This window comes from Melospiza georgiana, chromosome 10, assembly GCF_028018845.1.
Source record: "Melospiza georgiana isolate bMelGeo1 chromosome 10, bMelGeo1.pri, whole genome shotgun sequence".
Lineage (NCBI taxonomy): Eukaryota > Metazoa > Chordata > Aves > Passeriformes > Passerellidae > Melospiza > Melospiza georgiana.
This window is the reverse complement of record NC_080439.1, coordinates 21,575,058-21,599,395: the sequence shown is the minus strand read 5'-3', so window position 1 is coordinate 21,599,395 and position 24,338 is coordinate 21,575,058. Positions and strand designations below refer to the sequence as shown.

General features: G+C 49.2%; 1 protein-coding gene across 2 annotated transcripts in view; it reads right to left on the bottom strand.

Moving 5' to 3' along the window:
* Nucleotides 1-1,939: 1,939 nt before the first annotated feature.
* The window catches only part of HDLBP (high density lipoprotein binding protein), a 39,132-nt gene continuing 16,733 nt past the window's right edge, over nt 1,940-24,338 (bottom strand). For both annotated transcript variants that reach the window (XM_058030896.1, XM_058030897.1), the window contains exons 2-28: nt 23,146-23,213; nt 22,466-22,578; nt 21,498-21,652; nt 20,819-21,034; nt 19,004-19,210; nt 18,055-18,270; nt 17,037-17,243; nt 16,726-16,833; nt 16,098-16,202; nt 15,598-15,676; nt 14,805-14,944; nt 14,423-14,527; nt 14,008-14,121; nt 13,592-13,678; nt 13,293-13,424; nt 12,753-12,971; nt 11,692-11,913; nt 11,263-11,481; nt 10,431-10,569; nt 9,909-10,063; nt 9,233-9,337; nt 8,441-8,575; nt 7,773-7,916; nt 6,986-7,171; nt 5,471-5,587; nt 4,937-5,065; nt 1,940-4,316 (exon numbers count right to left, since the gene is read on the bottom strand). In XM_058030896.1, the coding sequence (XP_057886879.1) occupies nt 4,230-4,316; nt 4,937-5,065; nt 5,471-5,587; nt 6,986-7,171; nt 7,773-7,916; nt 8,441-8,575; nt 9,233-9,337; nt 9,909-10,063; nt 10,431-10,569; nt 11,263-11,481; nt 11,692-11,913; nt 12,753-12,971; nt 13,293-13,424; nt 13,592-13,678; nt 14,008-14,121; nt 14,423-14,527; nt 14,805-14,944; nt 15,598-15,676; nt 16,098-16,202; nt 16,726-16,833; nt 17,037-17,243; nt 18,055-18,270; nt 19,004-19,210; nt 20,819-21,034; nt 21,498-21,652; nt 22,466-22,541 (3,804 nt within the window). In that variant the 5' untranslated portion in view covers nt 22,542-22,578; nt 23,146-23,213 and the 3' untranslated portion in view covers nt 1,940-4,229. The remainder of the gene's footprint in view (nt 4,317-4,936; nt 5,066-5,470; nt 5,588-6,985; nt 7,172-7,772; nt 7,917-8,440; nt 8,576-9,232; nt 9,338-9,908; nt 10,064-10,430; nt 10,570-11,262; nt 11,482-11,691; nt 11,914-12,752; nt 12,972-13,292; nt 13,425-13,591; nt 13,679-14,007; nt 14,122-14,422; nt 14,528-14,804; nt 14,945-15,597; nt 15,677-16,097; nt 16,203-16,725; nt 16,834-17,036; nt 17,244-18,054; nt 18,271-19,003; nt 19,211-20,818; nt 21,035-21,497; nt 21,653-22,465; nt 22,579-23,145; nt 23,214-24,338) is intronic.

Here is a 24,338-nt window from a genome sequence, read left to right as displayed (position 1 = left end):
GTGGGCCACCAGGGCTGGGGTTCAAAGGGCTGCTTGGTGAATTCCTGGAGAGGGAGAGGGACTGGCCTCGGGCTGGGGAGTGCTGAGGGGTGCTGGGAGAGAGAAAGCTGGAACTGCAGGAGTCCCCCTAACGAAGGAGCTTCCACCCTGAGCAGCCTGCAGGGGCTGGAGGGAGAAGGGCTGCCCCACTCCCCACAGGATGGGGCTGTGAGATGCTGCAATTGATGCTGTCTTATCTGTCCCTCCCTGCTCCTCTTCCTCCTCTTCCTCCTAGTCCTGCAGTTGGGCTTCATCACCATCTTTGTTGCAGCCTGTCCCCCTGGCAGCCCTCTTCACCCTGCTCAGCAGCAGGATGGAGATCTCCTGGATGCCCACAAGTGCATCTGTGACCACCAGCAGCCTGTGGATGAGCGGGCATGGGGCACTGGCACCTGGCTCTCTACCCTGCAGGTCAGCACTCACCTGGGCAGCGGGGAGTGAGGGGGCTGCAGGTGGAGTAAGGGAGTTGGGGAGAACTCGTTTGGGTGTTGCAGGATGCAGCATGATGAGGGGAGCAGCAGTGCTCAGGGTGGGTCTGCCTGTGCAGAGGGTGCAGCTCCAGCCATGGGCAGTGGGCAGCTGCCATGCTCTGGGCCTTGCTTGGCAACAACTGAAGGAAGAGAACAGATGTCTGCTGTCCCAGTCCAGTGTCATGTCTGGTTTGTCAGGCTGAGGGCAAGCAGAGGCAGAAAGCCACGCAAGCAGCACAGGGCATGAACGAGGGTGGGGATGGGGTGTCCTCTAGCTGCAGGGTCTCCCTGCTTCCAGGACTTCTTCATAGCCTTCACCTCTGATTTTCTGCCCCATGCATACTACAGGTACATCCACAGCAGCAGCCTGCACCTGAACTCCACCTTGGTGCACACACCACGGGACTCTGTCCTGCAGAGCAAAGCCCAGGCAGGTAGGAGCTCCTGCCTTGGCTTGCTCCTCCTTCCTTAGGCTGGGATTTTGCCTTTCTCTGCCTCTGCCACAGCATATATTTTGTTCAGCAGAGCTACTTTTAGCCAGGTCCACGTTGTCCACCCACTTCATTGAGGTGCTGGGGGCCCTCACTTGTGCCAGGGCTGAGGGTGGCTGGACGTGTCAGTGTGCAGGGGGTGGGAGGGTCACTGGACACCGTGGTAGAGAGGGAGGGGCTTTTGTGGAGAATAGCCTCCATCAGGGCCGGGTTACCTGTGAGACTCAGATCCCAGCAGAAGCTGGCTGAGGGCTGGTTCTGCTGTGCTCTGGCATGCCAGGCTGGGAGGAGGAATGCTAGGAATCTTGGTCAGTACCTGCTGCACTTTGCTCCCTGAGTTACAGAGCATTCAGGAATCAGGATGGCAGCCTGCCCTTCACTGACTGGCAGCTGCTGGCCATGTGCTCAGGTTTCATCATCACCTTTGAGGTACCAGCTGCTGAGCCCAACGGGGTGGCCCAGGGTGTGGTGCTGGGCCAAGGGTAAGGACTCACCACAGCAGCCAACCCACACCTCCCATTCACTTCCAGCATTTGGGTTTCCTTACTGGATGTGCGATTGCATAACTGGTACCTGACATGCCTGAGGTTAAGATGAAATGTGAACAGTACCTGGCTAAAGAGGCTCTGGCTGTGGAGCAGCTGAGCAAGAGGGACCATGGCTGATGCCCCCCCTTCCTCCCTTACACCAGCAGCATCCCTGGCACCAGCAGCCTGGAGACAAGCAGGTTTGTGTTTCCCTACTAGGAGGGCACAGCCCCAGCCCTTTCCTGCTCTCATCCCCTCCCTTGGACCCACCACTTGCCATGTGAGTCCCACCCCTTGAAGGGCAAGGCCACAGCAAAGACTCAGATGTGCAAACTTAAATCCCTGGCCAAACCCAGCCCAGCACGGGCTGTCTTGGATCTCACCCCACCAGCAGAAATAATATCCACCACACTCCAAGCTGTTTCAGGTTTTATTTTAGAATTTATAAAATTCCAGTGTCATCCATACTCATGAGCCTTTTTACATGTTTGCATATAGTCTCCAAATTCCAAAGTTAAGGCCAAGGGATCATTGCTATGGAAACGTACAATATGGAAGACGTCAAAGAGAAGAAATGGACACATGCCACAGTCTGCTGCGGAAGGAGGGTGCTGGGGGACAGTACTAGGTACAATCACTTCATGACCTTCTTTAGAGTGGAAGGTTGGGCTGTGGGGCATGAGCCCAAGGCAGTGGGTGCCCTGGATGTAACTCAAGCCTTGCTGTGCAACTGGTGAGGGCACGGGGGAATAAAGAGGAGGAGGGGGTGATAGGCTTGGTGATGCAGGGCTGACCTAAGCTACAGGGTATTTATTAACCATTTTCTGACAGACGCAGATGGGAAGGTACCACCCTAATTCCCCTTCTCCCGTGCTGGAGGCAAGGCCACCCTGTCCTTCAGGGGCAACCAGGCACCCCACAACGGGCCATGGTCTGGTTCACTTGGTTCTCAGACTAAAGGAGAGCACTGTGAGGTTTTGGTTTGACTTCTGCATAGCAGTCTCTGCCAAGAAGAGCTGGAAGGAAAAGCATCGGCATGTTGGGCCTGTCCCAAGGAGGGAAAGGCAAGGCAGCTGGGCTCAGCCTGCCACACTTGTGCTCTGTCAGCAGCACTAGACAAGAGAGGCTGGGGACTCCTGCTTGTCCAAGAGCTGAAGCAGCTGGGACAGAGGAATGGCTCAGACTACAAGCTCTGTAGGAGCAATGCAGGGAAGTGGGGGCACACAAAAAGCCCACGCTACATGCCTCCCTCCACGAGGACAGGGCTTCCCTCTTGCTGGAGCAGCTCAGACAACACCCTTTGAGCAAGCTGTGGCAGGGCCCAGGTGCAAGAGGCCCCGAGTACAGATCATGGATCACCCTCTACCACATGATGGAGGTCTCAGGAGGGCTCAGCACACACATCAACCCCCAGTGCTGTCAGAGCAGAAGCCTGGCTCACACAACCTCTGCAGCCCAGGGCTATGGCACAGCTGCAGCCACAGCCCTGGGGCCAAGCCCTGTGCTGGCTCAGCATGCAGTCCTATGGATTCACAGCCTGCCTCAGCACCACCAAGCTCTGCTTCCCTCTGGAGCAGCTCTCCCAGCTGTGCGGAGACACAAGGCTCCTCTTGCTTCTCCTCCATGCTCCAGGTGACGGCTGGAGCAGCTGCTAAGCCACCACCATGGAGAGGCCCCACCACACTGCTGTTTGAGGTAGAAAGAAGGCAACAGGAGCGCTGTGACTGCCGCTCAGGCCGAGCTGCTGCAGCACTAACAGCCAGCTACAGCTCCTGCAGGCTGTGTGTCCCACCAGCTGCTCCTGAGCCAGGTCACTGCACCCAGCCAAAGCTGTCCCCTCCGGCCATGCTGCCGTGTGCTGGCTCTCCTGCCTGCTCACACTGCTGGGAAGGGGGAACAAGGAGCAGGGGCTGCCATCAAGCACTGGAAGACTGGTCAAGTGTGCAGCTGGGGCTGTGCTTGGTGCGGCGCAGGGACGCTCGCTGCGCTCACAGGCGTTTTCCTGACCAGGGTAGCCATAGGTTGTTCTGGCCCCTTCCATCTCTGTTGTCTCTGCAGCCTATTGAAGGTTTTGTTTCTTTAAAAAGCAGGTTTCTGACCTTATAGATTATTTGAAGCTCTCTCCCCACAGTCAGCTATCAGCATTAAATGAATTTTTGGCAGTTAAAAGGAAAAAAAGTTGATTGCACTCTACAAAGGTAAGGTAAGGCCTGGGATAAACACAAAGGAAAGAGGGCAAACGTTTTGGCTTTAGAAAGTCAAGGAAATTTATTTCCTGAGGTCATGAGACAGGAAGTAGATTCCTAGCCACAGTAAAGGAGGTCTCCTAATGAAGGCGAGAATGCCTAGTCAGACATGCTCAAGAGAGCAGATTGCTCTGCTAGCGCTTGGGAAGCTGCAAATCTTAGCCACTTGGAGTCAATTATGAAGTTTCTAACAAAAACACACACATTTAGTGTTTGAATCTGAGTGGAAGTCTTGTTCCAAAGGAGGAAAGAATATCCATCAAGAGATGAGGGTGGGTCCTAGACACGGTGGTAGCTGAGGGGAGCAGGATGGGGTCTAGCACTCCAGACACCATTAGGAGACCTCTTGGGACAATTGATTTGTGCTCCAGCCGCTGGGTCAGATTTCAGACAGGAAGTATTTGTGGCAGGTTAGTGTCAGGTCAGCGGGCTGGAGGAGTTTCTGCTTCCAGGTCATTATCGTTTGGGTCCCCAGGGAAGAGTCTTGGGGGCCACTTGAGCCCCAAAGCTGGGGAAGTCTTCAGAACTGCTCATATCAGGGGCCTAGAGCAAACAAAAAGGGAACAAGTTAAGCTCCTGCCCTGCTGTGAACTTACATGGTGAGGCCCTGAGCTAAGCAGAGTCTTTGATTTCCCAGGAGGAGAAACAATGGGGAAGGGACAAAAAGGATCATTGTGGCCCCAGGACATCTAGAGGTGACATTGAGGAGGGTGCAGATAAGGTGCAAAGGGCTCCAAGGGTCCCAGCTCGGTAACTGGGACACTGGAGCAGGGTCAGGCCAGCCCTGCAGCAGCACTGGGGCAGCTGAGGATGAGCTGCCACATGTCCCAGCTCAGAGCTGCAACACTGAGCCAGTTGTGTGCTGCAGCATGAGTCTCCAGTCCCAGGCCCTGCCCCTACCCCTAAAAACAACACAGCCTGGCAGCACACTTTCTGTAAGGATCCCCCATTCCCCAGCTGCTCCACACTGATGTAGCCACAGTGACAAGACATTGGGAAGTGCTTTGAAAGCTGGGCAGGAGAGCCCAGGCCTGTGCTCAGGCCACAAAGAGCAGCTAAAAGCTGCTTTCTCTGTCACGAGGAGATAGAGTGCTGTGTCCCCAGTACAGACAGAAGTGTCCCCATGCTCTGGGTCCCCAGCCTGCAGCACAAGCAGCACTCACCTTCTCGTTGTTGACAGTGGCCCAGGGGGCATCTCTCACCACAAAGCCCTTGGATGGGGCCTTGGACTCTTCATGTGAGGAGGGCTTCATGTACACCTGCATTGCCTCGTTGTCCACCACATCTGCAAGCTGCAGTAACACAACAGTGAGGGGGGAATCTGGATAGCTCCTCAAACTGGAACACAATGCCCACCCCTCCATCTCACCACACTGCAACCTGTTCAAGCTCACCAGCCTGTTCTACAATGACCAAAAATGGTGTGTCTGCACTACCCTGAGGGCCACAACTTTTAACTGGTGCAAGTTGCTACAAGGCAACACCAGGCACATCCTGGGGTGTCCCAACATTCTCATTCACTGTCCTCTCCAGGACATTAGTCCAGCTGGTTTGAGGGACAGCTGCAGTGGAAGCTGACAGCCACCTGCACAGGGCTCCATTTCTCCAATGCAGTGGAAGAAAATACCACCTGGACATAGTTCAGACATCCAGCTCTGTGTCAGGGGAACCCCATCACAGATTTGCTGAACACTTACATATTCCTCCTCCAAGTTCAGGATGTGATCAATAGCTTCTTCTACATTCTCAGGGAGTCCTGTCACAGTCACACAGTTGGGGTCAGGAGCTCCACTCTGGGGGAAGCGAATATCCACCTGGAACACAAGGAACAGCACAACACTTACACCTGCACATCTGAAATGCCAGACACTCCCCATGACCCTTGTCACTGGAACCACAGATCACTGTCACTGATGCCCTAATTACTGTCTGTCCACAGCCACAAGTCTCTTTTAGACCTCCACAGCTCAGACACTGAGGGGAGAGCAGGTATACAGCTGGCCCCAAAACTTGCCCAGTTTCCTGTGCAGGAAAGCAGAGCAGTCTTTATTAAGGACCCAATTTCCAGCAGCCCCTGCTGCTCTCACTCCCAGAGGCTCAGTCTTCTGGGCACTACAGGCAGGAGAGGGGCTGCATTTCCAGACAGTGTCCTCACACTGCTGCAAGCATTTTTACCATTGATCCATCACCACAAAGCACAATGAGCTTTCTGTGTTTGCCACAGAATAATCCTGGCTGACAATGGCTTTACAGAGCTGGCCTAGTGCACCCCATGCACAAGCACTGTGCTCTCTCACACCTTGCCTTCCAGATGGGTGCCAGAAATTTAAACAAGACAGGACCAAACTCAAAAGCTGCTCATTTGGGAACCAGTTTGTTTCAATAACTGAGCCCAGCCAAAATGCAAGTCTCCAAAATCTCGTTCCTCAGTATTCACATTCACTGCTGGCCCTGCAGTAAAGCCTGCTGCTGATGCCATATGCTATCAGGGCAGAGGTCCCTGACCTTCCCAGAGCCAGCCAACTCTGCCACATCCACAGCCCTGAGAATGCACCATGATTCCCAGAGTCAAAGGGATCTACAGTGGCCTAGAGAAAAGCCAGAAGAATTCCCTGAATTCAGCTCAAAGTAGCTGGAGGGTCTGGGGACAGCCTCCTTGCAGAACCTCCCAGCAAAAGGTCTGGCTGCCCACTTCCAGTACTCAGAGTAGCTGACATAGACACATCCTCCTCTCTCTCAAGATCATCTGGGACCCTGAGTGCAAAAACCCAACAAAAGGACTCCAGAGAGGGACAGAACTCAGTGCTGCTTGCAGAGCTAATCCAGAGCACCAAGGAAGCATTTCCAGGTTCCACTTTAGTCTGGGTTCCAGCAAAACAGGAAAAGCTCCTGGCATTTCCAGAGAAAGAGGACACAGAGCTGAGGTGTGGGGACGCTTCAGCTGGTGTCTGACTATGGTGTGCAGACAGCCCAGGTGCCCCTGGCATACCAGGGTGCCCTGGGCCAGGAATGCTGCTCATATGCTGGTGGAGTTGAAGATGAGCAGAGCAGCACTGGCTTTTCTGTCATGTCTGTTCCAGCTGAAGATGCTGAGCAGGCACAAGACACAAGAACCACGAGATGTGAGCCTCATTCAGCACCAAGCTCTTCCCACAGGAGGACATGGGTGCCCAGGCCCAGCCTGGCCTGTGTGGCCCTGGCCCAGTGCTCACCTTGAACTCATCCATGATTTTGCGGATGGCTTTTCCACGTGCTCCGATGATGCGTGCGTGAACACGATGGTCCAGAGTCACATCCTCGGACACCATCTGCTCCAGCTCACCCACGATCTTCATGATGGCATCCCGGGCAGCCTCAGCATTCTTCTCATAGCCAGTAATGGTGATCTGGTCCTGGGCCTGGGGAACCAGCAGAGAAGTGTGAGAGACCAAGTATTGTATTATTAGGGACCTCTGTGGCAGGGAGGAATGATGCATCTGACTCCATGTTCTCAGAAGGTTAATTTATTACTTCATGATACTATATTATATTATATTAAAGAATGGTATACTATACCATACTAAAGAATGTAGAAAGGATACTTACTCAAAGCCAAAAAGATAATAATGAAAACTCGTGACTCTTTCTAGAGTCCCGACACAGCTTGGCATTGATTGGCCAAGGAGTGAAAACAACTCACACCAGAATCCAATGAAACAATCACCTGTGGGTAAACAATCTCCACACACATTCTACATGAGCAAAACAGAGGAGAAGTAAATGAGATAAGAATTGTTTTCTCTGAGGCTTCTCAGCTTCCCAGGAGAAAAACCTGGGTGAAGGGATTTTTTCAGAGAATGTGAATGCACAACCAAGTTCATAAGCAGCTAAACAAGCTTTCTCCCTGCTAATCCCCTTCACCATCCACCTTATCCTAAGGCAGTGGAGAGAGTTCAGAGCTTTTGAGAAGATGCTCAGAGATAACCACTAGCCATCCTTGCACTCAGTCTGATCTCTCACCTGGCTTTCATCATCCTTGTCAGGGAACTGGATGTTGACCTCATGCTCTGTGCGTATCTGGGTGATCACTGCTCCCTTCCGCCCAATGATTTTAGGGTGATACTTGGGATCTACAGTCACTGTCAGTTTGAAGCTCCGCAGGGCCTGGAACAGGAGAAGCACAGTGAGAGCAGGGAACACACCACGGCTGTTCCAGTCATGTCCACTTAAGTCACAGCATCTCCTTCTGCCTTCTGAGATGCATGGAACAGATTTTGCAGGGCCATGCTTGAATACCCAAGCCATCCATCCACTGGAGCCTTGTGCTTTTGCTAAGTTCAGAGGGAAACTGCAAACAGCAAACAATCCCCAGCTCATCCCTAACCTTTTATTCAGAGCTGTGATAAGGATTCAGTGAGGATAGGTAGAGAGAGACTGGCAGCACAGTGAGGTTCCCACCCACCAGTATCTCAAAAGTACACGAAGGTGTGAGAGAGACCTGGACAACCCAAAGTTACACTCCCAAACCCTCCTGTCAGTTCATGGTAAACCTTTGAGTAAACCATTTATGATCATTCCACACCCACAGAGCAGCTAAGGGCGCCCCTAAAAGATGAGGTGTTCCAGGAGTCTGAGCCCAGAGGCAGAAGCCATGTTTGGCTGGAAGGAAGGACAGGCACAGGCCTTACCCGATCCTCTTGCTCAGCCTGCAGCTCCTTCACTCTCTCCAGGAGCCCAGCCTTGGCACGGTCCAGGTTGGTAGCCAGCCCAGTGATTGTGATGATATCTGACTGCAGCTCAGGAGCAGGCACCTGGATGTTCACCTGAGTAACAAGCAGTAATTATCATTTTACATCACTGCTCATTCTGTATCACTTGTGATGGCTCTGACTGCAAGCTGGCATCTCCCTGGTCTCCCCTGGCACCAAGACCAGCTCCCACCCAGGTAGCCTAAAACCCACAGAATGGCTGGGGTTGTAAAGGACCTCTGGAGGTCGTTGAGCTGGGGCCACCTGGAGTCAGATGTTTGGGACAATTTCTAGATGGTTTTTGAATAAAACTCTGTTTCTCCAGCCCCTGTGCTGGCCTAGAGAGGCCAGGAAACAAATATATGTTAACAACACTGACTGCAGCCAATCTGCATCAGCCCCGGAGGCTCTGGAGAATTCTCCTGAATGGGTAGGCACAGCAGAGCTGTTTCCCAGGGTCCAGGAGGAAAACAACTCTCACACTGATGAGGAATCCCTGCAGACACCAAACAAGTCATGCAACACTCACAACATCAACCCTGACTGTACTGCTTCAGCACAAAACCTACCAAGCCCTGGATCCAGGCTCCAAAACACCCAGGGATCATTTTCCTACCACGGAGCCTTGTATTCCATGGCAGACCTGAGTATGTTGTAACTGTCCAAATCCCCAACACAGTCACTTACAGATTCTCCAGGACAGAGGAGATGGAAAGAAGGGCAACAACTTACCTCAAACTCATCCATCATTTTGCGGATCCCACTTCCTTTCTGGCCTATGATGTAACGGTGAAGATCAAAGGGAACTTCCACCTCAATGGTGACAGGAACCAGAGCCTGCAGGGGATGGAGCACAGTTTACCAGTGGAAAAACTTCTCCTCTCTTCTAGCTTGCCATATACTTGCCCAAAAGAATATGCTGCTGAACAGAGGTACATTCCCAGCACAGCTGGGAACACCAAAATGACCTGTTGCATGTTTTCAGAAGAAGCCATGTGAAAACCCACTGTGGGACAGGTTGCTTTCATATCCTTGGCTTCAGTTTAGCACAGACTTGGAAAGCATCACTACAGAAGCATGGCAAGATCTGCTGAACCTGGAATGACTCAGCCTCAACCAGACTCCTCCTTTTCTCAGCTGTGCTCCATAAAACAATCATGTCATGCTTTTATGGCTATTGGGGCTGCTTACAAACACTAGTAATTACAAAGTCAGGCACTGTGATTCAAGATGCCAGGCGAAGTCACAGAGCAGAGGGGCTTCCCTTGAGTAGTGCAGATCCCTTCTACAGGCCACATTACTGACCACTTGCATAGCATCTGGACTGAGCAGCTTTTACTACCACCACCACAAATTACATCCAAGCATCACCACCTTAAGGGGGTAAGGGGATGAGAAAGCCACACACCTGCAGCGCCTCCTTTGCTGCCTCACATTTCTCCCTGCGGCCAGAGATGATGATGATGTCGCACTTCTTCGGAGAGCTGGGATCTGTGTCCTTCCCTTCCTTGCCTTCCCCACCTTCCTCACCATTCTCCTGCACAGCTGGCTCCACAACAGGGGCTGAAAACATGGAAAGTTTTGTGTTCAATGCACAGAGTCCCCTCCTCATTCATCATCTCCCTCCTCCAGATCCTAAGACTGAGAGGTCAGAGAGACCTCACTAAGCTCACACAGCCTTTTTTGTCAGGATGTCCTGGCTCTCCCTGTACTCTGCAGTGATAGCATGTTCACAACAGCCAGGTCTGCAGTTTGACCTCCTGAAACTGTCCCATTCCCAAGAGGACATGGCTGATGCTAAGCCCAGATTCAAGGACACTGCAGGAACACCAGCGATCAGTTCTCTCCATAGATTTAAAGTAGAATACATCCACTGGTACAGTCATTTGACCATCCCAACTACCATCCCACCATGCAACCACAGACATACCTGGGTTTTCCTCCCTGTCAGGGAATTTGATCTGGACGCCGTAGTCACGGGTGATCTGCTGGATCCGGGACCCTTTGGGGCCCATGATGGAGCGGTGGAACTTCTGTGGAATGGTGCATTCGATTGTCACTTGAGCTTCCTGTGGGAAAGCAGAGTTGCTCCATTGTGATGCAGCCTCTTTCACACCACAAAACAGGATGTTTGTGCATGGTGAAACCCAAAATGGACACAGAGAGGAGTAAGAAAGGATAACAATGCCTGACAGGGGAAGAACTCAAAACTTTCAAGAATCATTTCTCTTTTGGAAGAGCAGAAGATTTAAAGAAGGTTGCTTTGAACTCAGGACATTAAAGGCTTCCAAGAGCAAAGCTCAAACTCTTCAGTACTCTGAAGAGGAGGAAGCAATAGAAGAAATGGAAAAATATAAAGATGGATGGGAAAAGAACAGATTTGACATTTGACTACTTCCAAAAGCCAATACTAGCAGTGCAGGAAAGCTCTGAAAGCAACCACTGGCCAAGGCCAGACATGGAGAGGCACAAGAAGGGTCCAATATTTTAATGTCTAGATGTACATCAAGAACTGGCCTCCTACTTCCACCCCTGAAAACCAAGATTGTCAGAGGAGATTAATTCATACAGAATTGGCATTTTGGAGCCAGCTGCTACTCTCAAGCCAGGATCTAAAGTCTGCAGACCCTGTATGTTGACAGCAAAGGTTCAAATCCAAGAATTACCACGGGACTTGTTCACATAAAGCTTGGTTATACAGCAGGTTCAAGCAGGACACTGAGGGAACAGAGTACAGAAGAAACAGTTTTTCTACAACATACCAGGTCCTCAATGATCTCCTGGATGCGTTTCTTGGCTGCCTCCACACAGTCCTTGGCCCCCTTGAGGGTGACTTTATCGCTCTGGGTGCCGGAGCGCGGGAAGCTGACCATCACACCACCATATTCATCTGCAATCTCACGGAGAACTTGTCCTCGACGGATGACAAAGTGGCGGTGGTGCTTGGGGTCCACCACCATGGAGTCTTCAACCACGTTATCCTGCCAACACAACACAGCCAGTCAACCCCTGTCCTGGTGACAGGCACAAGTCGGCTGCACTCAACAGCAATCAGCTTACAACCTCACCCTGAGGTAAGGAAGGATCCTCCTGAGCTCCCATGAAGGCCAGCAAATGGTTTTAGGATAAGCAGGTCCTTCATGCTGACTCATTACACCTTGCAATAGTGAGACGCAGGAAAAAGTTCATACCAAGTTCTTGATGAGGGCTTCCAGCTCCTTCTGTGCTTCTTTGACAGCCTCCTCTGTTCCCATGATAGTGATCAGCTCCTGGTCTTTGTCCTCAGAGGTGGGGAAGATGATGCGGGCCCCCGTGTTGTCCCGCACCTTGCGGATGTTGCCACCACCCTTGCCAATAAGGAATTTGTGGTACTCTGGCTTTGCACGGAGGTCCACAGTATAACTCTTTGTTTGCTGAAAGGAGCAGACACCCATGGAACATGTTAATATACAGAAAATATCACCAGCACCAACAGTCAGCATGTAGATATGTTACCTGCACCCACATGCAGAGTGCTGCAAAAGCAAAGTAGATGCAGCTCCCCATTGAAAGTAAAAAAGGTATACAATGTCTTAAATTAAAAACACTACCCCAAAGATGTTCTCAGGGCCAAAAAACTAACTGTACACTCAGTATGACCGATGAGAATATGAGCAGACTTCCCCAGAAGGGTCTGACCTGCACAAAATGCAACACAATCATTTGCTAACTACTGCAAGCCAGGCTCCCAGAGACAACTAACCATTCCCAGGGAGAGCATGTTCACATGCTGACCCCAGAAAGCTTGGCTTAAAATGACTGAGTCAGTCAGCCACAACTCAGAGCAAGGTCTTGTAACCAAAAGCTCTCAAATCTGAATATATGCAGTGAAATGGGAGAACTGGAGCTGAAATGCAGAGATCAAGAAAAAAGTGAAGGAGATCTACAGAGTAAAGTGCTTCAGAGAAGTGCAGGTACCCAGGAACATTCAAACCACAAAAGCAAGGAGCCTTAACTCTGAGTGTATCATCAGTCTACCCAGAGATGCATTACAGACAGTTCTTCTGCCCATGAGAGAAGAATTCATTGTCACAAGGATGGAAGTCATAAATGTATGACTTTTAATCACCCAAACTGTATTCAAATCCCTCAAAAAAGGATTTGTTCTATTGACATAAAATCCTTCCATGCAGGCAGAGGGAATCACTTCAACCTCCAGAAACAAAAAGCTGGTCAGACCAACCCGCTCCATCCCCTGTAAGGCAAGGCTCACCTTCTCCTCTGCCAGATGTAGCAGCTGTTTCTTGGCTTTCTCCACATCCTGGGCTGGGCCCCTGATGGTCACAGTATCACTGCCAGAGCCCTCTGTGGGGAAGTGGATGTGGACTCCACCACATTCCTCCATGATGGAGCGGATGAAGCGGCCTTTGGCGCCAATGAGGGAATTGTGGAGTTTGGAAGGAATAGAGACCTCCACCTCTGTGATGTTGGCCTAAGCAAGGACAGTATGGGATGTTAGTCAAGCTATAGCTGTGTGTTTGCACAGACTCTGCTTGCCCCCTAACTCCCACATTGCCAGGAGCTCTGCAGAGCTGAGTGTCAGAAATGCCTGACCAGAGGGAATTGGGATTGGCCACTCCTAACACACGAGCAGCCACAAACTTCAGCTGAAGCATCAAGAACAGATTGACATCCATATTTGTCTCCCCCCTGCCACACCCCAGTACATGCACTTCTGTATTTGTATCTCCTAAAACTCCTATATTTATGTTTTCAAGTCCCTGATCTGCCACAGGCCAGCTGTTTCACTTACCAGTTCCTTTTGGATTGCCAGAATTCTGTGACGAGCAGCCTCACAGTTTGCTTTTTTGCCTGTGATAACAATTGTCTCCGAGTTGCTGTTTTCAGCTGGGAGATCTATTTTGGTGTTGCTTTCTTCACGGATCTGCCACAATTAAAAAAAATAAAAATCATTTGAGAGGTGTCCCATGACAAAAAAAGAGGCCTTGGAGGTTTTATTTTGTATTACCAATGAGCAGGGGAGACCAGTGAATGAGATTTCACTGTAGGCAATCATGGTAATGAGCAGCAAAGACAGGAAAGATTTCTCACCTTCTTGATGTTGGCACCTCCTTTCCCTATGATGTTCTTGTGGAATTGTTTGAAGATGGGAACAGAAATAGAAAAACTGTTTTCAACCTAAGAGAGAAAGGAAGGGGGAATTGAAGATTACACCATCCTGGCAAGTGAGACTGCACCCCAGGAATTTGATAAACAAGCTTCTGACAACAGGCTTAGACCCAAGGAATTCTCCATATGGGACACTTCCAAGAATAAGCAAATACAGGTACCCTCTCCTATAGCCCTTAAATAACAGGTATTACTTGCCTGCCCCCATACACATAGAACCATGTCCACAGTTCCCTCATCTTGAGGTGTGTCAGCCCTAGTCAAGCCCCTACAGCTCTCCACTATTCCAAGGTTATTCAGGCATGGAAGAGAGAATAGCAGATAGAAGTGTCCCTTACCAGGTCTGCCACCATCTTTTGCATGTACTTGGTACACTTCTCCACTTCGTTTTTGGGACCTCTGAGTTGGACAATGTCACTCTTGTGTGCAGGGTCTGGGAAGTTGATGATAACCTGCAGGAAATGGTCACTTAAGGTCAGCTCAAACAAATACAATGACTGTCATGTTAGACATGTGCAAAGGTTGGGGGAATTCTGAACATTTCCTTTCCCATTTGGAAGCAGGTAACCATGTCAGCAGTCCCTGGCAAGAAGAACCATCTTCTCACATATTTTAGATGTATGAGCACTCACAGATCAGTTAGATATTTCTCATGCTCACAGAGACACTACATTTATGACTTTACTGATCATGTGTCTATTACCCAAGTAGGAACTATGCCCTCTGAATCCCTCCTCTCCTGGAAAGCCTTACCTCTGGGAATTTCTCCCGGATCTCCCGGATCCGCTCGCCCTTCTGCCCAATGATGGTCCGGTGGAATTTCTGCTCGATGATTAGGTCCTTGGTGCGTTCATTTTCCTGTGGAGAACAGAGTTTACAAGGAGTGCTCAGCAGGAGAGCCACATCATTGTCATTACCACTTTGCTGCCCAACAGCTTACTGATCATCAATGTTTTTCCTCCAGATATAATTTATTTTAGGCTGACAGAGAAGGGATCCAAGGGAATAGAGGAACTTGCAGCTGTCACAAGATCCAAGTGCTCAGTGGGCCAGGGGCACACACCTCTACCAGCAGGTTACTAGGGAACATAAGAGCTCAAACCCTGTGACCTCCCAGGCATCACATCCCACTAACCATACGGGAAGCGAGTTCCAGCAGCTCTTTCTTGGCCTGTTGGACCCCCTGTGGGTCTCCTTCAATTCTGATCAGGTTGCTCTTCTCATTGTCCGGGGGAATGCGCACAGACACCTTGTAGAGGTCCTTAATCCTGTTAACTGCAAGGCAAGGGCTGTGGTGACACACTCTGCTAGGCACCATTTGGAAGCAAAGACACCTTGACTAGAGGCTTTAAGAAGTACATCAGCCTCTGAGGAAAGGCCAGGGGGATGGAGCTGAATCAGGGAAAGTGCCTCTTTCCCTTTGGATCTGCAAGAGCAGATCCATGCTACACAGGAATCTGTACAATTAAACACTATGGCATCTAGAGGCAATAGTTCATTTGCCAAAGTGAGGAATCTGTTTCTTCCCCAGACACCACCATATTTAGACTAGAAGATACTCATTCATTTCTAATCCCAAATTCTCTTTTTGGGGAAAAACTCACCATGCAGATTTCTACCCACTCAAATGAGTTCTAAAATGAAATTCACATAGACGAACTTGAAAAAAAGAAAAAAGACAATTCTCTAACCTCCCCAAAACACAAAAATTCTGCCAGGACACAGCAAAGTAATCTGTTCAACTTTCCAAGACATTAAAGCCATCCCAAGGCCTCACTGCCCATTTATCTTCTTGTGCCAACTTCACTCCAAAAAAGCAGAGGCAATGTGATGGAGGCAGCACCCTGGCTGAGCTGCAGAGCCACGATATGATAGGCTTATCACAGAGAGTCTGAGTTGAGGAAGGATAAGAAAGGCACCCCACTTACTGTTAGCTCCGTTCTTGCCAATGAGGTGTCGGTGGAATTTGTGGTCGACATTGATTTCTGCATAATCCATCCGGTTGATCTACAAAGAATTGCACAGGGCTAGGCATGGCAGGCCCCCTCTGCTGCTGCCTGTGCCCACTGCCAGTGCAGGCACTGACTCCAGCTGCAGCTACAAGCACTCCTCCTGCTAGTGAGCACAGCAGAACACTCCTCTGCTTTGAGCTGAGAGCACCATTATTGGGAAACATTTAAAGAGACTTAAATGCCTCTCCAGCTGTGACTGAAAGAGAATCTTTCCTTCTCTGCATCAAAAGACTGAAGATGTGCCCGTGATTTTTTAGGAAAAGCTTCATAACCAAGGTTTTTGTTCACCTGCCACACAACTTGCCTTCTGCAAGTTCTGTTAAGCCTGTGAAGATACCCACAGACATGAGCTACACTTCATCTCTTCTGTTTCCCCACTTTCTTTTTATACAGTAGAACTAGCACCAGCAACTTACCAGATCCTTAACCATGACTTCAATCTGTTCCTGTGCCACATTCACATCTTCTGTAGGTCCTTCCAAAGTGATTTTGTCTTCTCCTTCAGTGAATTCGATGTGAACCTTGACACACAAGGCAAGGAAACCAGTAAGAATTTTCCAAGACACAAGTCAGGTCAATGCTGTCAGTCAGGCCTACCATCAATCCCTTCCACTAAGAGTACACATGATTTCTGAAGCAGGCAACCTACAATTTTGGTCATATTGGTGTCTAGAGCACAAGGTTTTGGTGCTGTTCTGGAGTCTGCAAGAGCTTTGGAGAAGTTGCTCACCTAGCCCTTCTCCAGATACCATCTAACTCACAAGGGAGAAGTCTCTCAGAATTTCCAGGTCTCCTACTACATCAATTCTCCAAATACTAACACATAAAGCTTTCTTTGAAGGACTCAATGCTTGAAAGTAACATAGGATGGAAAGTATTTGAGGCAGTAGAATCTGGTTGGTAGCTCCCCTGAATATGATGAGATCTGTGTCATTTCCTCCCTGGTTTTATCCATACCAGAATACATTTCTCTCTCTACAAAGAGTGATCTGGATTAAACCACATTCTACTTCAACTGGTGCTAAGCTAATAGTTCACCCATACCTTTGGCATCTGCTGAGTTATTTTGGCCAGGTTTTGTCCTTTCTTTCCAATGATGAAACGATGAAGCCAAGAGGGGGCTGAGACCGAGGAGACGGTAAAACTGTTGGCCTGAGAGACAGAGGAGCTGTTGATGGACAGACTGCAAGAGGCCTTCACAAAAATTCACTTCCAATTCCCATGCTGCAACCTTGTTATTGAGTTCCAAGCTGCAACTCTGACAGCCTGACAGAGACCACCCCCCTCCACCTGTCAGTGCCTAGGGATGTATTTTTGTGGGGCTTTCAAAGGAGCCTGGCCCATCCCATCAGTACCTTTGCATAGACTTCAGTCAATGCCTGCCCAAGCTTTTCAGGCTCGCCTCGCAGTATCACCGTCTCCGAGCTACTGTCAGTGGGTGGGATCTCGACAGACACTCCAGTTTTCTCCAAGATCTCCTGCAGGGAATTACCCTTGGGGCCGATGACATACTTGTGCTGGGACTTCTTCACCTCCACAGCGATGGTAGTAGTCTTCTTTTTCTGTAGGAGCAGAGGCACTGGAGCATCAATCACAAGGGAGCAGGGAAGGACAAAAGTGAAAGGAAGAGACACAAGATGCAGTGAAGCTCAGCACCCAGGAAAGATCAAAGCAAAGGTGAGCACAGGAGTTCTGCAGTACCCTAGAATCTTTGGGACCTGCCTACAGAAAGCCCTATTCTCAAAAACTGACAGGTGAAATACAAAAATTTTGTTAAGACTCCCTGGGACAGTACATGGAAGAGACCACATACACACCCCTGCCCTTGCACAATGCCCAGCTGTCCCCAGGCAGTGCTGTAATGCAACACCACGCTATAAGCTGATTATCTGTGTTGAAATTCAGACTGGTACAAATGCAGACTTAACCATGAGGAAAAACAGACCAACAACCCACAACAAGGATATTCACAGTGACACTAGCAATGGAAAATAAACTGAGGTGAAATTTACTTTTCAGCAACTTCTACTCATGTAACAATTTTGATACTGTCAGTTGGCCACACTGTAGCCTTCACACTTCCCTCCTTCCTTTGCAGCACCTGTGAAAACATGCACCCAGAGCACTCTTTGTGGTCTGCTAATTTCCATTACACAAAAAAGCAGATCTGTCACCTCCCCAGCAGAATCACCCCAAGTCCCACTCTGCTGAGCAAGGAAATGGTAAGACCCAGGTCCATGTACTGCAAGGGCTGCTGAGCAAGAGCTGACACGAGGAGAATACAACTGAGGGATGCACAGAAGTAGAACAAGAAGGGAAGAGGGGCTGTGAGCAGGTGAGGGGAAGATGGGAAACTTTAGGGACCATCCATACCTTCTCCTCATAGATCTTCTTAACACGAGCCACAGCCTGGGCCAGCTGCTCCTTCTCCCCTGTGAAGACTATCTCTGTCTTGTTGACGCTGGGCGGGGGGATGTTGATGCGTGTCCCTGTCTCCTGCATGAGCTCACTCACCAGCTTGTTGTAAGGGCCAGCAATGAAGGGATGGTACACTTTCTCCACATCCAGCCTCTCCACGGCACGCTTATCCTACAGGAATCCAGAACAGCCCTCAGGGAAACTGCTGGTGATATTACATCTCTGCCACATACAGCTGAATTCCCAGTGCTGTCTTGCTTGACACTCTAACCCAAGCACCTTTCCAGTTTGCAGGTTCCACTCCTTTCCATCTACAAACACTGCTGTTCTCAATTTATGATATTCGCCTCTAATCTCTGGTCTTAGCTGGCATCTAATGTGGTTCACTTCAAAATATGAAAAGTGCTTATCTGACTTCAGAGATGGACAAAAGGGACAAGCAGAAGGTGCAGAACCTGGAAGCAGTGCTCAAACAGCCAGTGGAATGGTGTACATCTCTGTTCAGACTAACAGTGTTACCATTTGTAGGGGGATAGAATATAAAGGTAGTATAGAAAGTAATCTTACCCCCTAAAGAGTTGCAGCTGGGTTAATTATTAAGGATTAGGAGCAGGCCTGATGTTAACAGGCCACAGCTGTAGCCAATAAGAAGAGTGTTATAAAAGAGTGGATTGGTGGGAACTGGAGCTAGTTGGCTGCTGAGAGGACAAAGAAGAGTCAGTGCCCAGAGGAGCTGCCTACAAGAAACATCAAGGGGGTACAAAACTCTGGCAATATGGAACCATTGCAATGTAATGACAACAACCACTGGCTGTGACCATGGTGGCTACAAACATCTAATGTACCACAGAGAACCAAAATGGCCCTTCAGATAATGACATGAGAGATCACAGGACTGAGGTACCTGCTCAGCAGAGATAAGCAAGATCTCGTGTCGGGCCTTTTCAATCCCTTCCTTAGTGCCAGTGATCTTGATCTGGTTGCTGGGGTCATCTGGGCGGGGGATCTGGATCTTGGTTGCAGTTTTGAGCTCCAGGTCCTGCAGCTTCTCACCATTCTTTCCAATGACAAAGCGGTGGTGCTCCTTGGGGATGGCAACTGTCGCTGAAGCCTGCAATACAGAGGCCAAGGATCTGTGAGAGCCCCTGCCTGCACAGGGAAAGCTTTTCAGATGCTGCTTAGTGCTACAACTGAGGAGTAAACACAGTGTCTTCCAGCACATCCATCTAGACTGACACAATGCCAGAGGAGCTGATCTAAAGTGCCTGTATTCCAGGAGTCTAAACCCCACTATTCCCTAAAAAACCTTCTTTTTTCCCAGGACCAACACTCTGAACAAGCAAAAGCCTTCAGGCACAGATGAGGAGGTGTCTATGCTCCACTGTCTCAGTCTCTCAGCACCAGAGAGCAACTGGGATGACAGCTCTGGGGTAGAGTTTATCTGAACTCTGATATCTGCTGCCAAGGCTACAGAGAAGAAGACATAGCCTGACTCCTAGGAAACTGAAATTCAACACCAGAAACTTATTCCAGCAGGCAGACAGCTCAACTATGCTTACCATTACTGAGTGCTAAGGTGTCTTCAAAGCAGCACACACTGCTTCAGGGACTGCTTCTCTCTTGAAAAAGAGGGGTTCCCAGAACTTTTCTAAATCCAGCATTAAAGGTCTGGCTCATAACAGGGATTCCTGACTTCTGCCCTTCTCAATGAGTTTTTACTGACCTGAGAGCTTAGGATTGCTACTACGCTCTTGATCCCAGGGAATATGTAACTATTAACTAACTAGGCACTTACAATTCAAGCTACAATGGAAAAAGTAATAAATCAAATCAAAACCAGATCACTTGGCGTGACTCTTCAACTTCCTGTCCACATACTGATGCCAGCCAAGCCTAGGAGAAGTTGCAACACAGACACACCTTTCAGACCTGGGGCCATGTAGGAGGGATATGTGAGGACATGTGGGGCATGGATCTGTGGTAGTACAACCTAAACTATTTTTTCAGATGCACATTATGTAGAGTTTGTCCCTTTTTCATCCCTCTGGCAGGGTATGACACATGGGCTGAACAGCACTGAGCAGGCATGGTATTAACTACTGCATTAACTACCTTGGACATTACACTTTAAAACACAGCGTGACACCAGGCTATGATGGATCTTAACAAGAAGTACCATTTTGATAATGAACTCAAGAACCTGAAAGTAAGAAATCAAAATGCAGAGGACTGAAAGGAGAAGCAACTGAAACAAGCAGTCTGTAATTACTTACCAATGGGGCTCAAGTTACACAACTCAGAACCCCAATATGAAACTTCCACCATTTGGCAGAACTCCCTCTTCTCTACTTTTCTTTCTCCCATCCCTCCACATTCTTCTCTGAAGGACTTCAGAGAAAGCACCACTCTGTTCTCACACACCATGAGTTTTGTGTGAGGGGCCTGTACCCTGCCAGCACCAGCACCTCAGCACAAAGTCACAGGTTGAAGACTCCACCCTTCATGCAACACCATGGCCTGTAATTAGCTTTGAACCCTATTTTAAGCCTCATTTCCATTCCAAATTGCCAACTGTATGCTTTGAAAATATATGGCAAAGCTGAGTTAGTCATCTAATAACACCTCTTTGGCTTATAAGCACACACACCCAAGGGTCTCAAAGCATTCAGGAGTCTTGGGGAGGAGCAAGGATCAAGTGAAAACAGTTAGCTGCCCTCACCTGAGTCTGCAGCCGAGCAACAATTTCCTTCCGAGCCTTCATGACTGCTTCCAGCTTGCCAGAGACCATGATGGAAAGGCCCTGGTCCTTTGCCAGAGACAGCTCCAGGTGAGCTCCTGTCTTCTGCATGATGTCAAGGCAGATCTTGGCCTGCTCCCCTTCTCCAAACTGATTCATGTCCTTGTATTTCCTCTCCTCCAGCGGCACGTGGAACACCTGCTCAGCCACAGACACAAAAAGAGCACAGCAAGCTGTCAGTGTGCTTTGCCTGACAGCTCCTCTCTCTCTCTCGTGGCTATGCAGGACTTTGGTGGCAAGCTGACCTCCCAGGTTTGTGCAGCTGTGCCCAGGGAAGTGCAGGAGCACTTCAGCAGCCAGGCTGCCCCACACTGGGACTCTTCCTAAAGGGGGATAAGCACTCACTACAGGAATTCTGCAATCCTCCCTCTGGGCCTGCTTCAGCTATTTGAGGAACAGGGATGCAGAGCTTCTTCTGGACAGTTTTCCAACACATCCCTCCCCTCCAGAGCAGTCCTAGCTCTCAGCTGCAGTACCAGGGTAAAATACAACAAAGAGGCTGACTGACATACCAAGGATTTCATACTCCAGGGAATGCTTCACTTCACCTACTTTGGGGAGTGGGGAAAAGACAGGAGATAAGACATCCACTCCCACCAACCTGAGTGATGACAGAAGCCTTTATTGGTCGAATTTTGCTCCAGGGACCAGCAGGTTCCTGGGCAGCTTCCAAACATGGTGCTTTCTCAGGGAGTGGAGGGAAGGCTTCCTTGTAGGTTGGAGGATCATTCTCTTCTTCAGAGTTTAAAGCTGTAACTGGAGTAAAGCAAATAGGGCAAATGAGTCACTTTCCCTGCAGAAATGCCCCTGTTCACAGGCAGTGCAATTGTAATTAGGCACCACTAACAAGGGAGAGCAAATGGCTTGTGCCCTGCTATTAATCCTATTACAACTATGCCTATGGGGCTGCCAAGTCTGGAGCACGACTGACATCAGCACAGCACAGACTGCAGTGGATGCCACAAACCACCAGCCTTGTTTGAGCTGGCACAGGGGGTGCAGGGAGTGAACAGCACCTTATTGCCAACTCTGTCAAGAGGAGTTCAATTAGGGGAAAACAGGCTGAGCTGAAAGAAGTGAAAGGACCAAAGGGTGCAGGTCAGAAGGGGATAAGACAAATATCAGCCCAGGGAAAAGGCAGAGAAGGACTATAGTTAGGGCAAAGTCTAGGGAAAGCCTGTATGGCTGTACATTATGTGCACTGAGCCATACCAAATGGAGCAGCTCACAGCTGGGAATGGATGCCAAAATCCACCACAGAGTCAGTTTGTATGGTCAGTGACCACGCCCAGCACCTGGCTGAGCAAAGGGTGGGAATGACAGCCCAGCACACGGATCCATGAGGCTCTCATGTAGCTCAGTGCCCCACTCTTGATGTGCCCCATCCCAGGGCTGAAAGCACTGCTAGCCAGAACTCTCTGAAGCATTCAGGCCCATCTGCTCACAGTCTTGCACTGTGCTGCTGGGGGTGGAAAGCTAGTCTAGTAAAACACTAATTCAGGAAAGGCAAATGCACACTTTCAAGAGGTCTGTGCAGTCTGGATCAAGAGGCACATGACAGGAACTCACCTTTCACCTGCTGCTGGGCCAGGCCGCTGCGGTGTTCAGCAAAGCTCTCCTGGGTCAAAACTGCCACAGAGCTCATTGTCGACTTCCCACCCACACACAATCCGGGTATGCCACTGGGAGAGATGGAATGGCAACAGTATTACCAACAGCCAGGGTGAACAAAGTCAGTCCAGGAAGACAAAGTATTTGTTACTGAGCTCTCTTCCAGTCTTCCTCTTGAAAAGCACCCCCAGGGCCCACTGACTGCCTGATTTTCTTGTTGGAACAAGAATTTTGGGGGGATATTTCCTCCCTACACAGTGGTCACCAAAACCAGAGCTCCTCCCTAAGAAGGCAAAGGATGTGTAACCTAAGAAGGTCACTGGAAAGGGGGACACCACAAATTTTTAAAGCATACTCTAATTAACTTAGAGTACAGTCTCATTAATCTATTAATTATTAATGGTGTCAATTTTTACATGACTAGGTGAATGTCTGGACTGTCAGTCCAAGATCATTGTGTACCCCTACAGTTAAAAGAGAAAGGACCCAGGAAGCTGTTTCCTCTTCATGAGAAACTTATTTAGGTGCCTGACTTAGGGACACACTCAGAAAGCCACTCTGACTAGCAAGTTCAGCAGCAGCAAGATCTTTAGCTCCCCAAAATAAGAACTTACCAGCTAAATGGTGTACAAACTTACCAGCTAAATGGTCAGTAGCCAGAGAGTCCGTCCTGTAAGCTGCCTGTTTGTCAGCCTGCCAGCTTTTGCTGTAGAGAAAAAAAATAATTAAATTAAAATAAATAAATTAGGTCCAAGACAACAGAAAACATGACATCCCTGTTACTATGACTTCCAACAGCACATTGCCTGTAGGTTTCAAAGCTGCATCTTACCCAAAACATTCATACCCAGCTGCATCTCCCCACACACGACACCTGTCATATTTTATTAGCTGTGGCACTTTCTACTCAAACTTCACAGCAGGAAGTCTGGAGTAGTTACTCTTTCACCACACTGGCTACAAGAGTAGCCATCCAATATCAGGCAAAAATATACTCAGTTAATAACAGATGTTCAAAACATGAAATTTCAGGGTTGCAAGCAAGACCTTCTCTAGTCAGAAGAGACTAACAACCTGAAAACCTGCCAACAGCACTGCCATCAGTCACAAGTTAGGAATGTAGTTCAGTGGAGCTTGGGTGAATCAACACAGACATCCTCACAAACCAAGGCAAACACTCAGCTGCTGGGCAGTCCAGCTCTGCAGTTTTTATTGCAATAAGATCATGCACCAGGCACTAAATTCTGTCTCCAGGCCTAAATCAGAAAGTTTGAAGAAGAAAATTTACACGGACTATTTTAAATGTGTACAAAAGGCAGAACCAGGAAGAAAAATACACTGTTGGGAAAGGATTTCCATCTCCTGAATCTGGATCTGCAGATTTACTGAGAAAGTGCTTAGAAATACAAGTGAAAATGTAAAAGTTGGTACAGTACACACACTGTCAGTTGTACAATATCCACACCCAGAGTCCCCCAGAGCTGCTCTGTGTGTTTCTGCAGAGCTGGCACTCTCCTAAAACCCAGTGCCTCTGCCTGCTCATGGGACAAGAGGCTGCTCTCCCACACACACCCTGCAGTGCTGCTTGGACCATCATCTGTACAGCAAACTTGATTGCTTTTCAGGAAAGTGACAGTTGCCATCTCTGACATTCCAATATGTTTGAAAAGGCTCCCAAAACCAGGGTCACTCCTAAAAACATAGTGTTGCTGATGGGGTGTCTCACATTATGCTAGAGCTGTGATGCAGTAAAGGGAGGCTGATGGTGGCAGAAGGAAAGGAGGGAAGAACAGAGAAAACAGTGATGCAACAGTCATCCAGGCCTGATCTG